The sequence below is a fragment of the Ornithorhynchus anatinus genome, chromosome 13 (assembly GCF_004115215.2).
Source record: "Ornithorhynchus anatinus isolate Pmale09 chromosome 13, mOrnAna1.pri.v4, whole genome shotgun sequence".
Classification (NCBI taxonomy): domain Eukaryota; kingdom Metazoa; phylum Chordata; class Mammalia; order Monotremata; family Ornithorhynchidae; genus Ornithorhynchus; species Ornithorhynchus anatinus.
The window spans coordinates 31,626,925-31,644,054 of NC_041740.1; the positions used below are offsets into that span (position 1 = coordinate 31,626,925).

General features: G+C 42.9%; 1 protein-coding gene across 1 annotated transcript in view; it reads right to left on the reverse strand.

Moving 5' to 3' along the window:
* ELAPOR2 (endosome-lysosome associated apoptosis and autophagy regulator family member 2) overlaps window positions 1–17,130 on the reverse strand; it is an 83,998-nt gene that overhangs the window by 26,867 nt on the left and 40,001 nt on the right. The window contains exons 3-8 of the mRNA XM_007656928.4: window positions 11,647–11,842; window positions 9,969–10,116; window positions 6,445–6,531; window positions 4,438–4,543; window positions 2,107–2,259; window positions 1,591–1,679 (exon numbers count right to left, since the gene is read on the reverse strand). Coding sequence (XP_007655118.1) covers window positions 1,591–1,679; window positions 2,107–2,259; window positions 4,438–4,543; window positions 6,445–6,531; window positions 9,969–10,116; window positions 11,647–11,810 — 747 coding nt within the window. The 5' untranslated portion in view covers window positions 11,811–11,842. The remainder of the gene's footprint in view (window positions 1–1,590; window positions 1,680–2,106; window positions 2,260–4,437; window positions 4,544–6,444; window positions 6,532–9,968; window positions 10,117–11,646; window positions 11,843–17,130) is intronic.

Genomic DNA, 17,130 nt, shown 5'->3' on the forward strand with positions numbered 1-17,130 from the left:
CCTTCAGCCACTTATTTTCCTCTCCTCTAGACCTTGTCCTCATTCACTTCATTTTACTTGAGCCTTGGAGTCAAACTAAGATACGACAGCTGTTCTGACCCTAGTGGAGGCAGGGGGGAGCAATCTGAATGGTGAGGGGAAAGGGTGGCATTTCAAGGCCAGCGGAACACAATTCAACACTCCTCCCTTTATGGAACAGTTAGTGAGGAAGTAAAATATTTCCCAGCTGACGTAAAAACCACGGGAGAGTTGAGGAACAGTGAGGAGCTAGTTTCAAATACAGTTTACCCTTCTCTACCTCTGAGTTCTCTTCTTAACAACTCACCAAAGGACAAAAGTTGGTGACACTGTGGCTTTTGTACTCTGGGAAAAATTCTAAATCTGTGATTTGAAAGAACTACTCCAGTCCTGTGCAAAACACAATATAGGGATGCTCAGGGTGGGGAAGCATCTTTACTTACCTTTTAAGTGATGCTAGTTATAAAGCTGTTCAACTGACAAGGAAAATGACATTAACTTAACTTTATATACGTTTAAGTAACTGCCTCAAGTTGGCTGGTCCCACAGATTCAGTTCAGTGTGTTGGAACTGCTTAAAAGTCACTCTTTCTTCAATACCCATCTCCTACCCTCCCCTCCTACATTTCAGCATAAGTCAAGGGTGTGTGGAGGGGAGAAAGGGATGAAAGAGCCAGAGCAAGTGGTTCAGAGATGAAGGTTTCTAACTAAACAACAACTCAGGACATTCCAGGAGGTGGACGGACTTTGCAGAAATCCTGAAAGTGGTTAAGAAGGAAGGGAGGGCTCAAAGCAGTAACGTGATATCCAGGTATCGACCCCTGTTTAGCCCTGTCCTATCTGAACTGGGGAAGGAAAACGCTACATTGAGATGTAGGAACTGTCCTAACTAGAACCCCCACAGTGTCTAGAACAGGGCAGACAAGAAATCCAAATTCTTTGAAAATCTACAGGGCACACATTATCCTAATTATTAAAGAATCTGAAGTATGAACTTGAATCTATTCATTTTAAAAAGCAAAGAACACCAGGAATATGGAGCAAACCACAATATTTGCCATCCAAAAGACCTCAGGAAAGACCAATGTTATTATTCCAAAAATGCAAAAGTAACCAAAGAACTTATCATTTTGTCTTCTTAATGTCAATTTTATTTTCCTGTCATTTGGTTCCATCTGATTCTTTAATGTACTGGCTTGGAAGCCTCAGAGAACATATACATGTTTTTCCTCTGGCTAAATGCAGTTTGTATGGTAATTACTTTAGATTTTCTAAATGCAATTACATAGTAATCTGCCATAAACTGAATTATCGTATAATTGCATGCCTTGTATTGGCAAATCCTACCGAGTTAGCAACTCATTAAAGAGGAGTCACATGACATTTCTAACCAGTAATTTGAACTGTTGGCTTTAAGGTACCATTTATAACAGCATTGCTTTTGGCACAACTGTGGCTCTTAAAATGCCCTTTTTTGTCTGTTTCCATGTATTTTAACTGGCTCATTTAGCTCCCCAGTGGATAAATGAGTCTTTGTTTGAGGTAAGCGGAGAGGTATGAACTCTGACATTACCTTTCCTTCGGCGTCACATGGCGTGTGGATCTGAAAGAAGTCTTTCGGGGTGCAGGGAGGGCGGTCTGTGCACTGGTTGGATCCTTCATCTGCAGAGTCAGAATGAGTTTCAGAAATACACTATTTGCAGGAAAAGGCAAAATCAATTATTAGAGAGGGTGAGGTTGACCTGGAATTCCCACTCCAAGTGAAAGTGGGTATTCAAGCTTTCTCCAAGGCCACAGATTCTTGTTACCCTGTTATCGGAGGAGCTGAGCTCTTGCCCAGTCCTATTAAAATTAATCAGTAATGGAGATCCAAGTTGGAGGCGGGGGACCAACTGCTTCTTAAACCATAAACCAAATAGTTTAAAACTCAACTGTTTTTTCCCCCACCAAGGCTCACTGGCCAATACTTAGAGGGGTACTTAAAAACCCGACTCATTTCCAGGCCTGGTTCTGGATTCAAGTGAGGTTTTATGCAACACAGACCAGCATCGAACAAAAACAACTGTGCCCTCTCAGTCTACTTTCCTACCTGCGAACTGGATGTCATCCTGGCATTTTGTGCATTCCTTGGCTCCTTTCTCCGAGTAGGTGTTCCTTGGACATTCCTGGCAACTCCAGGAACCTGGTTTGTCGCTGAATGTGCCAGGTTTGCATGGAAAGCACTCTGATGTGTATGCAACACCTATGGACAAGAGGCAGGTGGGCTGCGTTGGAACAAAGGAAGTAAAAAAAAACCAAAAACCCAGACTTCTTTTCCCTAGCAAGGGTGGAGTAATCTAGATCTGTCTGTGTCACACTGGCAAACTGGCAAACAATATTATACTGATGGTATTTGTTAAGCACTTACTATGTGCCAAGCACTGTTCTAAGTGCTGCTCCCCCAGTGAGCCACTGGATACCCCACTTTGCTTGCTTATGACAAAGCTATTTTCCTGTTGTGTAATCTTAGGAAAGACCCTCAATTTCTTTGTGCCTCATTTTCCTCACCTGGAAAATGGGGATTCAATGCCCATTCTCCTTCATCCTTAGACTGTGAGCCCTTTTTTTATGGTATCTGGTAAGCGCTTACTATGTCATAGATATTGTTCTAAAACACTGGGGTATATACAAGGTAATCAGGTTGGACACAGTCTATGTCCCACATGGGGCTCACAGTCTTAATCCCCATTTTACAGGCAAAGTAACTGAGGCACAGAGAAGTGATGTGGCTTGCCCAAGGCCACACAGCAGACAGGTGGCAGAGCTGGGATTAGAACCCAGGACCTTCTGACTCTCATGCCTGTGCTCCATCCACTAGGCCACACAGATTCCCTATGTGATACTGGGGCAGTGTCTGATCTTACTGTGCTCTATCTCAGTGCCTAGCACAGTACTTGGCATATAGTAAATGCTCAAAAATGACCAAAATTATTATAATTATTATTATTTGGTGCTGCATGTGAATGAACTACACAAAGCTTGCTTTTTATTTTGAGATTTGCCATTCCCATCTCGGCCAGGAGATGGACCCATTTACTAAAGTTACCACATCTTTGGCTGGAATATTTTATACGTGATCCTCAAACCAGAGAATCACAGATCTTATTGTTAATTCCAGATCGTTTTAAATAGCACTTTACAAAAAAAAAAAGATCTTGCCATGATGTGAAATGAACCATGAGTGAGATAACAAAGGGAGTGGTATACAATAATGAGGAAATAATAACAATACTACTACCCGTGACCGTGAGCATGGTCAGGGCCCTGGATGAAAGAATGATCCTCTAAGCAGTACAGTTTTATTCTTTCTAAGAAGCAGTGGTGAGAAGGGAAGCCAAAGGCTTCAGACTGTTCTCCTTCGCCACCCAAGCACTCCTCATTCATTCTACTGACATCACTGTCCAACTGTGTGACTCCTCCCTCCTCTTCTCCCCTCCCTCTTTCCTTCTTCCTCCTCTCCGCTCCCTCCCACAATGGGGAGGATGAGGCAGGGTTTTGGAAGTGGTGGGATGGACACAAGGCATCTGGATGAATTGCACTGAGTTCTAGGCTGGCTTCACCATTGATTGATTGTGTGATCTTGGAGAGCCACCTGTAAAGTAGGGGCTAACAATGCTGACCTCCTCCTGCAAATGGGAAATAAGGTAAATTTAGGTAACAAATGTGAGAGCACAAGAAAGAGAAGGAGGAAAAAGGTGGAGGGAAAATGGCGGGAGAAGAAAAGGAGAAAAGAGCAAGGAAGAGAAGTAAGGTGACCTAGTGGAAAGAGTCCGTGCCTGGGAGTCAGAAAGATCTGGGTTTTAATCCCACTCCTGCCACCTGATGGGTGACCCTGGGCAAGTCACTTTACTTCTCTGTGCCTCAATTACCTCATCTGTGAAGTAGGGAGTAAGACTATTGAGCCCCCTGTGGGACATGGACTGTGTCCAACCCAATTTTCTTGTTCTCACCCCAGTGCTTGGCACATAGTAAGCACTTAACAAATGCCACAGTTATTATGATTGTTATTATTACTAGGATTGAGAGAGAAAGAAAAGGGTAATGCAGCAGGCAGCTGCACACATGATTGACTGAAAGCAGCGGTCTGAGGGCATAGCTTCTCTGACCAGCTCAATAAGGCTCTAGATGCAGTTGCTTCTCTCTCTGCTGCTGCTGACACCTCTCAAAAGCACTTAGTACAGTGCTTAAGCAATTAGCACAGCTCTTTGCACACAGTAAGCGCTCAATAAATAGACTGAATGAAGCACTTGACAGCTTAACTCCCAAGGCTGGGGAGATTCAGGCACCCCTGACTCTCTCCAAGAGGCCTGTTATAAACCAAAAGACGGCTTGTTTTCTCCTTAGACAGCTTGAGTGGAGAATCACAAGGGAACAAAAATACCTTCAATGGTGATATTCTTCACTAGCACAGGCTTCACCACTTTCGAACCCATAAGGATGCCAGTGGTTCTCCAGTACAATATATTGGTCCCAGATTTCAAGGACACCTGCAAAGGCACAGAAAAGGTATGAGTGGTTCCTCCTTTCAAGCATGCCAGTATTAGCCTTCTATCTCACTTCCTAAAACTCTCAGCTCTCAGTTATTCGGGTTCTCCGGCCCTCAGAGTTCTCCCCTTCTGCTGCCTTTTGGCCACATAGTAGTCCACAGGTCCCTATCACTGGGAGCAGGAAGACCATCCAGTCAACTGAACTCTCACAGGTAGTCCCTGAAAGGGGTTTGGTTGAGGAAGAAGCAGAAGTTATTGACTGAAATTTGGATTTTAGTTTATAGGTATAGATTTCAATTGACCCAACTAACGCTTTCCCTTTTTGGCATGGTTTTTACTCCTCTGAAATGCAGCTTGTTTCTCACCAGTCTCACAAGAGCTGAGAGAAGGGGACATGCTTGACTCTTCGCTGGATATGAATTACTGATTTTTCTGGAAAATTAAGCTCACTGAGTCATTACAGGTGAATACTAAAAAAATGTTTACAGAAGAATCTGGCCTGTTCACGAATATCAAGGTTTTCTCCCACTTCACCCTCCTTTTGCAACTGGAATCTTGATCCAAACTGATGTGAATTTAGAGTCTCTAGGAAAGACTCTAACATCACTAAGCACTTGGAAGCCAAATGGCAGGATGGAAGCAATCATGGTTGAATTCAGAAAATATTCTCACCTAACTCCCTGCAGGATGAAATGTAAAATAAAAGTTAAGTGGTTTTTCCTCAATTGTTTACTTTGAGGTAAAGGTGTCTATTTGAACGGGCCATACTCAGATTTCTTTAAGAAAATGCAGGGCTCAGCTTGAGATGGGTTTGGGCCCATGACTTACTAGCTAACCTTGGTAGACCCAAAAAAATGTTTTGAGGGAAACCAACAAATATCAGACACTCTAGGTCACAAAGTCGGTCCATTCAAATGCTGGAGGGGAACAGGTGACTCTCACTGCTCTCCATAAGTTACATAGTCTTCTCTCCTTGGCCCACAGCCTGGGGCAAGAGAGGGATATTAAAGAAACAAAAGTGGTGCATAAGAGGAACACCAGAATTCCATGAGTTGGCTGAACCAGGTCCTAGCTTTCTGATCCTCCCTACAGTGGTGGAGGCTGAAGTTCGTGAACTGAAGAGCCGCGCACCAAAATCGTAATATGGCCTAATGAGAAGCAGCACGGCCTAGTGGAAAGAACACAGGCCTGGGAGTCAGGGATGTGGCTCCTAATCCCAGCTAGGCCAATTGCCTGCAGTGTGATGTTGGCCAAGCCATTTAACAGATGCCTCCGCTTCCTCGTGTGATTAAGTTCCCATTTTCCCTCTCAACTCAGACTTTAGCCACCTGTGGGACCAGGGCTGTTTTCAATCTAATTAACTTGCATCTATCCCAGCGATTATAATGGCACTTGACACATAGCAGGCATTTAATACCATAATAATAATGGCTGAGAGCTGCAGCCCAAAAGCAGAGGAGAGCAGGTGCTGTTGGGGGCCAGAGTGGAGAGTGTCAGGAGAGAGTAGTGAATGGCAACCAACATGAGACTGCTGGGGATTCCTGGGGAGGGAGGGCTGGGCATTGCATCCCTCCAAGAACTAGTCCCAGGCTCACACAGACTGGGCCACTGGGGCCACCGGGGCAGTGGGTCACAGCCACCTACCGTCACCCCGAGAAACAAGCCACAGAACATTTGTTACCCAGCTTTTCACCTCAGGTTGCATGGCCAGGTTAGAAGAGTCCCATGAGGCTTTGTGAGCCACAGCATGGCAACCCCTGAGATTCAACATCTTAAGTATCAACTTCATTTGCTTCCTCACACCCCTGTGAGAGACTTTAAAAAAAAACACAAAAAAACAGGCTGGGGGCAGGGGACAGAAACCTGGAAGGGGACACCAAAGATATACACCGGAAACTCACCGAATGAGCCCCCCATTCTCCATTGTCCGTCAGTTTCACCCACTTGTCTGTCGTGGAGTCCATCTCCTGGCACTGGTCATTCTGAATCTGGGGAGCAACAAGTGTTGACAATTACACCTCCTACATCTTGGGTTCAACTAGAGCTTGTGCTCACCAAGCCCCTGGGCAGAAAACCAAGGAGGGAGCCTGGGAACACACACAGCTAGGTCAGGGCCTGAGAGGCTCTAGTGTCTCGAGACTCTAAGCTCGTCATAAGACTGTATGTTTGCTGTGGGCAGGGACCATGGTCTATCAACTATGTTCTACTGTACTCTCCCAAGTGCTTTGTACAGTGCTCTGCCCATGGTAAGCACTCAATAAATACCACTGATTGATCATCTCTCTGGACACAGAGGAGAGAGCAATCACAGTGTTGGAAACCAGGACTGTCAACTCTCTGGACTATGCAGGAGAGGCAGGACTGATTGAGCATGTGCAATGCAGTCTGAGGGAAAACAGCATCTTTCTAAGGCAGGCTGAAGCAGCTTTCTTAATATGTTACCAAACATATTTCAGCCCACACAAGCATCATGTGCCAGACCGTTCCAGTCTATCATGGTACACGGATCATGAAAGTAAGGAAATCAGCATTCATTCTCTCACCCAGGAAGTTGGTGTATGGCTTCTTCTCTGGTTGTTACTAGCAGTCCAAACTGCCATGACTATGCTGTAAATACTAATTCTAATAATAATAATGATGATGGTGTTTGTTAAGCACTTACTATGTGCCAGCACTGATCTAGAGCTGGGGGAGATACAAGGTTATCAGGTTGTCTCAGGTGGGGCTCACAGTCTTAATCCCCATTTCAGATGAGGTAAATGAGGCACAGAGAAGTTAAGTAACTTGCCCAAAGTCACACTGCTGACAAGTGGTGGAGTCGGAATTAGAACCCATGACCTCGTACTCCAAAGCCCATTCTCTTTCCTCTAAGTTGCATGGCACTTTTCACTTTTCCAAAGGGCTTTCCATATTATCCTATTTACCCTTGCATCATCTCTAGGGAAGAGGGGGTATTATTAGACCCATTTTATAAATGGGAAAACTGGGGCTCAGAGAGCCAAAGTCTGCCAGCAGAACAGACGAAGAACTGGAATTAGTATCAGCTCTATTGACTCCCGATCCTCATCTGAACTATTTGGCTTCCAATATGAAGTAGTAGTAATAGGACTTAGTGCTTACTGTGTGCAGAGCACTGTACTAAAGTCTGGGAGAGAATACTCAGGTGAGAATTAAACAAGGTCCCTAGCCTTCGAGGGGCTCAATAAATACATCTTAAACAGATATAGATATTTACTCATTTTCGATACAATTGTGGACTAATGGAAAGAGCACAGGTCTGGGAGGCAAGAGACCTGTAAACATTTAATAAAGATCATCATCATTATCATCATTATCATTGTTATTACCGTTGCAAAAGAATACAGTTCCTCTCTTTCAGCATTTATGTATCCCTGGGGTATCTGAGTTGTTGTAATTCCCCTCAGTGTTAGGGCATTATTTCCCCCAGGTGGACTGAAATGGAAATCAAGAAACAACCCAGCTCTTAACTCACTTTTCTGGCATAAACAGCACTGGCACTGGGACCCCATCTCATCTCCCACTCCTCCTCTGCTCAATTACTGGATATCCCTTTCTCCTCTGCTCCCCATACACCTTTCTTGGAAGAAAACGTGCTTTTCCAAAAAGTGATTTCCTTAAATAGTCAGGAATCAGACTCCTTGCATCCAAACACCAGATGGAACATTAGTTACCAGGGAAGTTGTCTTAATGGTATTTAAAAGTACTCTCCTTAAAGTCTAATGGCTGTTTCAATGTCAGGGACAGGCCATTAAAAGCAAGTTGGAGGCTGAAAATACTTTTTACAATTAACGCTTGAATAAGCAATGATTCTCTAAGCCTACAGCAGATAACGATTCAATTATTTTCTGCTCAAGTGACTTCAACACCTAAGTCACTCACTACACATTTTGATTCTCTAAAATGGTGCGTTTTTTAAACATTGTTAGCAAGAAACTAAAGTGGTTTACCTAAGAGAGGTGTTGGGTAATATATCTGCTTACTTGTTCGCATCATATAACCCCATTAATGTAAAGTGTTCCAACTGCTATTTCCTCTTGAAGGTTGCTATGGAACCTTGAACGTTGCTGTAGTTCTGGGTAACTGGTGTCTCCCATCTCCCCTCGACAGGGGGCCATGTTTCCAGAAAACAGGAGCACTCCCTGAGTCTGGGTCTTGCTAGAAAGTGTGGGGGTTGAGTGATTACCTGCCAAGTTGGGGCTGGGCAGTAAATTTATTAATAATAATAGTAATAATAAGCATGGTATTTAAGTAATTATTATGTATAAAACACTATATTAGGCACTAGGGTAGATACAAGATAATCAGGCTGCACATATGGCTCACAGCCTATGTAGGAGGGAGATCAGGTATCAAATCCCCATTTTGCAGATGAGAGAACTGAGGCTCAAAGAAGTTAAGTGACTTTCCAAAGGTCACACAGCTGGTAAGTGGCAGAGATCATTCAAGGAGGAGTATTTTTTCCCCCAAACCTAGCTAATAGAAATAATTACAAACATTTGTGCAGTTATGACAGTGAAAGGGTTTACAAAAGCATTTACTTCGCAAAAAGACTCAAGCAGTTAGGAGACGCTCTGCAGTTATATATTTTTGCAAGCATTCCTCCTTTGCAAATACAGACACCAGCAGAAGGAATTTAGCAAGACTTCAGAAATGAGTTCTACTATGCTATCCTTCAGCAGCAAGGCAGACCAATTGCTTCCCAAATATGTAGGGCACCACTGTAATGACAGTTTCCAATTTTATACTGTTCCAGAAGTAAGAATCCTTCAGTCATTTCCAAAACTCAGTTCTTCCTCATGAAAGTGGTTTAACAACACCAGTTAGACCTCCAGAGTACAGAGAATTTGAAGTGCATCAAAAACAGCCCCTGAGACCAAAATGGAAGGCTTTGCTGAAGACTTTACCCAATTAGCCATGATTTTCTCAATTAAAATTGAAAATGGGTTTTGTGAGAATGTCAGTTTGCTTTCCAGAAAACAAGTGGCCAGAGGTTACTGAAATTGATTTTCAAAAGAAATTGAAGCTAATAGCTCAAACCTCCCTGACAGGAATAGAATGGAAAGAAATGGCATAACTACAGAAAAGTAAATTAGAGAATTTAGGCTACCTCTGATTTTTTATTCTGACAGCCCCATGAAAATCAGAAAGTCCTTTAACACAGGAAGGGGTACATGCTTTCAAACAATCAGCAATTGTATACAGGTTGTATTCTTTTCCCTGGAGGATTGAATTTGGAGTTGAAAAGTCGTGACAGAACATAAAGCCCTAGATTATACACTCAATGTGGGCAGGGAACATGTCTGCCAGCTCTGTTGTACTGTACTCTCTTGAGCACTTAGCACAGTGCTCTGCATATAGTAAGCACTCAATAAATACCGTTGATGATGATGATAAAGCCCCTTACAAAGAACTCGAAGAAGATGTTGTTGTCAATGTACTGGTACTCGAAGAAGACATAACCCGACTTTTTAAGGTGCACGGCATAGATCAAGGCTACAGTACAGTCATCGCGGTTTGACTCGATGTAACTGCCATGAGGAATCCAAGACGAGCTGTGTAAACAAAAATGAAAAGCTGATTACCTTTTTCTTCACTAGAATTTCCAAATGAGGCAGCAGTTACACAAGCTAGGTAGCGGAAAACCAGAGAAAGATCTGGGAGGTGTCATAGGATAGGCAAATATTCTTGGCCAACTATCCTTCTGGAACTTTGCAACAGATGACAGGATTGATCTTGTCACTAATCACCTAATACTTGGCCACTAAAAACATTTTGATCATTAATTCTTACCAAAGTACACAGAAACTCATCCAAACCATTTCTAGAACTCTAGGCGTTATACACCTCTGCATGGTATATAAAAATGACCTCTAACACAAGGCTGGATCCAACCTTAAAGCTACCGGAATGGTAGAGCTGAAGTCCAAGAATAGCTGCATATATTTTCCCTCCCTGCATATTTTTCAAAGATTCAGAAAAATCTGAAAGAATAGGGAGGAAGGGGGAGTCAGAGAATTGAATCCATAGAGGCCTATACTCAAGCCAACTTCAGTGGATTCGTTGTGGACAGGGAATATGTGTTTGTTGTTGCACTGTACTCTCCCAAGTGCTTAGTACAGTGCTCTGCACACAGTAAGTGCTCAATAAATACAATTGAATGAATAAATGAATGATAGTAATCTCCCACTCTTTTTACTTTCCTCCACAGAGTAAAATTCTACAACTTCCTTGGACATGTTTCCTCTGCTTCCCGACCCCCATCAGGATTTTCCTCCTAATATCTACCCTAAACACCTCTTACCGCTAAACACTGGGCTTGAAAACACATACACTCTCAAATTCTCAGTCTTGGGAAATTCAATCTAGGGACTCAGAGGACTTTATCATGACTTAAAGTGCTACAACAGTTTGGTTAGAACTAAGGAAAGTTTCTACACCGTAAGGGTAACACTATCCTAGTCTACCATGAAAGGACAGATGATCCTATTTAGAGATAGCAGAATGTAGAGCCATAAGCACATCTAACCCATCTAACCTGAAATAGATAAGCATATACATAGGTAAAAGTGTGTATAAAAGATGCTCTTGATGATTCAATTAAAATCTTAGGTTCTAGAGAATGCTTCCAAAGGTAGTTGGTTCCATCTCTGATTCTGCCTCCTGGGATCACGAGCTTCTCAAAGCCTCTTCTCCATGACACTTTCTTATGTCTTCAAACGATAATGTGTCTTATTGGGAGATAAACTGAACCAATTACTCCACCCACTCCCCTGGTGATGGGGAAGGGGGCCAGAAAAGATTTAATTCTGACCAGGCTGGTTATGTTGCCAAGGTTTTTGATAAACTTTTTTAGGGCACCCTCTTTCTCTTTAGCAGTGCCCCAGATCTGCAAATGGGATCAAATGCTTTTGTAGAATTTATGAACATCCCTACCCCAGTACTGACCCAGACCCTCCAGAAAAAAGTAACTCACTAGTAATTCCAAAAGCAATTCAACTTTGAACAACTGTTTCCTACAGGATAACAATCAAACATTTCTCTAGTCCCTCTGAAGGACTAACTGGTCACTTCAAACCCCTTACTTGTCACAACTGTCCTGCTTGTTCTCTGCTGAGCTCACTGCAGTGTCCATGAAGGTGGCAACATTGGAAAATCCTGCTGGCAGCTCATCCCATTCATCAAATTTGATGCCACTCCCCAAGGAGTAGGTGCCTGCTTCACACTTGCTGCACACCTGGTTCTTCATCTCCAGGTATTCCCCGGCTGCACAGGAGAAGGCTGGAAAAAACAACCATTCACAACCGGTCATTAAAACATTAGGTAAATTCCCCTTGCTGCCCTCACCCACTTCAAACAGACTGCCATCTGAAGTGCTCCAACCACTGGAGCACCTGTCACCTGGAGCACAGGTGACATCGCCAAGTCACCGATGATTATCTGACTCAGAACTCCCACTTTGTAAGAAACAGACCAAACTCCAACCTGTCTGCTTCCTCCCTCAAATAGTAGCATTTAAGTTAGACCTTGGCTAATTTGTACGTTTGGACCTGAAAATAATTGTGCCTGCCCGGGGGGAGAGCAGTAGTGTAGTTATAAAACGTGTAACTTTGGTATTCATTCCTCTCATCTTGGTTAGATGAAATTGGATAGCAAGGGCTGCTTCAGCCTCTGACAAAGGCATTTCAGAAAAGGATAAAGACTAAATTAAGATGTTTTAGCTCACACCTGAAGATAGGAAAGATGAGAAAAACGTAAGCAGTAAAGGTTCTGTCCAGAAACCAGATGAAGCTAATCTGGTGTCATACTGCCCCTTCCTGATAGTCTTTGCTGAGCAGCAATGAAACAGTTTAATTCACCTGAACTGCTATGGGCTCCAGCTTGTGTGTCTTCTTCTGCAATGTTGCCACAAGAAGGGAGGTGAGATGGGGGTGGGAAGGTGGTCCTAGAGCACCAAGAACAATGCCCACCCATCTATCCTTAAGTGTCTCCCATAGGGGCTGTGTCACTTTTTTAAAGCAGAAAGAGCTGTGAGAGAATTCTGGGCATACATACACATACAAAAGCATTAAGAAGCCTTTCAAATTAGCATCCTCCCTCCTGTTCTCACTGAATGGAATATTGGACAGGAATCCCGAGTGCCAGTGCTCTTTAAAAACACATGAAAATGTCCAACTAGAACCAGTATCTTATCCTGCTGCCTTGAATCACCCCTACAGCTTAAAAAAAATCACTGTTCCACTTTCTCCAACAAGCGAATGATGGATGTTGATGAGGGGGTGATCTTGTGTGCAATCAGCAAATGGCAGCAGGAGCAGAAGGTACCACAGAATTCTTCTTGTTCACTATGCATTTTGGATAGAGTGTTGGGGTGGAAGTAGGGAGTTATCTGCTTGGATACAACGGCCTGTGATATTGGGTGCATATGTGCAGCAGCAACTGAAGCACGACTACTACGATATGAGTTTTCTGTAACTCAAAGTTCTTCAGAAACACAGCCCCCATATGATAGTCTATTATGGGACTGACTTTATTTGATACAAGGCAGCCAGCAAAACAAATAGCAACAGATAAGCCAAAGGACGCACCCATATACAGAAGGAAAGAGCATCTGACAAATGGCAGTTTTGTTGACTAGTAAATGAAGCCAAGATTTTTTTAGGCAAAATAAATAAGCCTAAGAATGATTTGGTAGCTGGTGAATACGTTGTGAAAAGTAGTTAATATTTGGGAAGAGCTGTGCTAACCTACATCCATATGGGAGCAACTTGGGTATGCTGAATGAACCCTGTTACTATTCATAACCATTACCATTACCATAATTCAGAACAGTGCCTAAATTCATTGCAAAACACAAAAACAAACATCTGACTTTTTACTCTCCCAAACACTTACAACAGTGCTGTGCACACAGTAAGCACTCGACAATTTCACTGATTGATACACAATGCCCAGTTCTGGCTGGAAGGAAGCAGTAGAAGATGGGAGATGAGAAGCAGCGTGGTCAAGTGAGAAGAGCACAGGCTGGGGAGTAACAGGACCTGGATTCTAATCCTGACTCTGCCACTTGTCTGTTGTGTGACCTTGGGCAAGTCATTTAACTTCTCTGTGCCCAGTTACCTCATCTGTAAAATGGAGCCCCTGTGGGATATGGACTGTGTCCAACCTGATTATCTGATTATCGCCAACCCTTAGTACAGTGCTTGACACACAGTGAGTGCTTAATACCATTTTTTTAAAAAAGATGGTTTTGGGTGGTCATGTAAACCCAAGGCTCATGAATGAAATGACAGTCATTCCCCCAAGCTCTCACTATAATCTCTCATTATATAGTGCAAATAGCAGTGTTCTACACACAGTAAGCATTCAATAAGTATCTTCTATTGATTGATTCCAGGGCCTGTTCCTGCAGAAAAAAATGAGAATCTTTCACTCAGTTTGGTGGATCAGGACTTCTTCAGGCTAAGATGTCATTTAGTAAACTGACAGGGGGATTTATTAACTGATCCCAGTCTGGCCTGAAAGTTTTACTGAAACTCTTAAAAGAAAAAAAGAGCCCCTTTCCTTGTTTCTCTGGAGGAGTAAGGTCTTTAGTAATTCATAAGCTTGGTAGTTTTCACAATAGGCCTGACAGGTACATCCAACTGATTCCTATCTTCCCTATTCATGAAAGTTTTAAAACCACATCTTGTTTCTCTCTTCTCTGCCCCTTTCCCTTCCAACAAATCGCATAAACACTCAACTAAGCTTCTTCTCAGCAAGATCATGTCTCCTCTCGCTCTCTCCTAAGGAGTAAGTAGAGTGCTCTGTACAGAGTAGGTGCTTGATGAATACTATTGATTTACTCTCTTCCTCCAATCACAGCTCCCTACTTGTGAGGCAAATATCAAATCACCAGTGGTCCCCCATCACTACTCCCTCACTGCATTCCAAACCCAGCAGGAACATGTCTGGCAGGCACAAGTGTGTCAGTGGTACTGTGCAAACCACGAGTCCTCTAGGCTCATTCTCGGACCCGAAGTCTTCATGAGAGCACTGAGGCTCATCCATCATTTACGACAGGAGACCCCATCCATCAATCATGGGCATTCATCAAGTGCAAGCTGCGTTCAGAGTACTGTTACTGAGTCTTTGCAAGTGTCAGAAGCAAAAAAAACCACCATGTTCCCTGCCTCCATCTAGTGCAGGCAGCAATTCTGTTAAATAATACTAAGAGTGGCAATGGTAGCAGCAACCGGATTTCTCATAAGCACTGTTTTTTTTATGACCAGTGCCCCTGGGTCATAAACGCCCTTGCATAGTTTTCAGATCCGCTGATCTTCATCTTCTGTTCACCCAGAGAGGCTGCAAATTCCAAAAATCTAACTCCTCTGTTAGAGGCAAAATATTTGGGGGCAGGAAGGTGTCATGATTCTGTTGTATTTTTCCCAAGCACTCAGTGCAGTGTATTGCACTCAGTAGCCTCTTCATAAATACCACCACCACCACTTCTACTTCAAGGGAGGCAGCCATGGCACCAATGCCCTGTCCTTCTCTGTGCCATCATAATAATTGGTATATACTGATCACATAGGTTGTGAGCCAGTGTGGCAAAGGGGCAGTGTTTTGACTTCATTACCTTGTATCTACCCCAGTGCTTGGCACAAAGTAAGCACTAAAAAAAAATCCCATAATTATTATTACTATAGGTCAGGGACTGTACCAAACACTGCTGTTGGGTATCACAGAGGTACGGTGTTAAGCCAACTGTCTAGATGTCTGTTTGTCATATGAAGCATTACCCAAAATGTACTTACCTTGGATAATGTCCTTTAACTCCTCAATAAACTTAGATGAAGTTGGACTTGGCCAACACCTTTCAGCCATTGCCAATCCCAATTATTAGAACCCGCCTTGGATCCAAGTAATCAATCAAGGAAGTTATTTTGTCCTTACTTTGTGCAATCGACTGAATTTATTGAGTGCTTACTGTGTGCAGAGCCTTGTACTCTGCAACTGGGAGAGTATGATTTAGCTAGGAGCTTCAGACTCTGCCCTCAAGCAGCTTACAGTCTAAGTAGTTCTGATTAACCCGTTTTCCACTGTCTTCAATTTCTGGCTGTCCAAGTCAGTTCCACATACGTGGCAACCTTCCCCCTGCAAAGACCAGCCTAAATGCTATACAATTCAAATTACATAAACAGAACTTACCCATGAAGATATAATTCTCTCCTCAAAGACCTGCTCCACAGTGATGAAGTCACTTAACAACACCACTGAGGAAAGCAGACTCTCAAGTCACTGCATCTATTAAATCCTACATATCTCCCTTCCCTCTAGAAGTTTACAATTAGGGGAAGCAAAGTAAATATAAAATTAACATAAATCTCTTAAATTCTGGTCTCTATATATATGCAAGTTGGAGGAAATGGTGGAATTTATCAGGGAAATTTTCCTGAAGGAAGGACACTTGAACTTTGATTTAAAAGAAGGTATGAAGTTGTTGGTCAGCGAGAAGGAGAGAAGTCCACTGGACTGTCATCACATGGTAAACCTGAGCTACTAAATAAATGTTAATGAGAATGATCACAGTCTCCTTAACTTCCCTCAGGTGAACACTAACACATTTGGGGCTTCAAAATCCTGCTTCCAATCGTTGAATTTCAAGAACAAATCCCTTTTGCTTTTTGCAGAAACTAAAACATCTCTCTTCTCTGGTTTTTAAGGCAGATTTAAATTTGTGGCAAGGCTGAGTTTTGGAAGAATCGCCCAGATAAAAACTGCTTCAATAACCAACTGTGCCCCAGAAAAGAGCTATTCCCTCAATAAAAATATGGTGATAAATTGTGCTTTCCCTGATTATTTAGTCCATTTTTATTAAGACTTTCTGTAGGGCCTTCAGACTTAAAGCACATAGGCAGGGTCAGACATAGAAAATGACACGTGGCCTAGCAACAAGAACAAAGACTGTCTTAAATCTCCCCCAGATTAATGGCTTTTGATAATAAGATTAAAGTTCCACAGCCCCGCTCATCTGAATTCATCAACGGTTAGGAGATTTTAGCGATAAAGCTTTAAATGACCAAAACCCAGCTTGGGTCTGTAGAATTGGTCATGAACTGAAGCGCGAGCTACAGAGCTATTGGAGGAGCAAAGCTAGTTGAAGAAAAAGTGAAACAGTTTGGTTTCCATTTTAATTAATGGTGTTTTGCTGCGAACCGATTTATTTGTTAATTACCCCAAGACGTGCCATTAGATGTGCTGGTAAACTAGATCTAATAACTTGTGCAACTAACACTTCCCATAAATTCTCTGTAGTCAAAAGACAGGTGCAGATAAGCAGTTGATTGGCTGCTTCGGTGGCTGAGAATTACATGCCGGGTGCTTTCTGCTGCTGATTAATCCCAGAGAAATTACACTGCCTTCGGCCCCAAGTCAAGGCTGCAAAGGGATAAACAGATGAAAGCCAACATCCTTTCTGCTCTTGCTGACCCTGGAGCTGAGGGCATTTGACTGAACACAAGTGCCCTCAGTCCTAAGATGCATTACAAATGCTGATTTCCTTGAGCAAAGCTTTTTGCACTCATTTA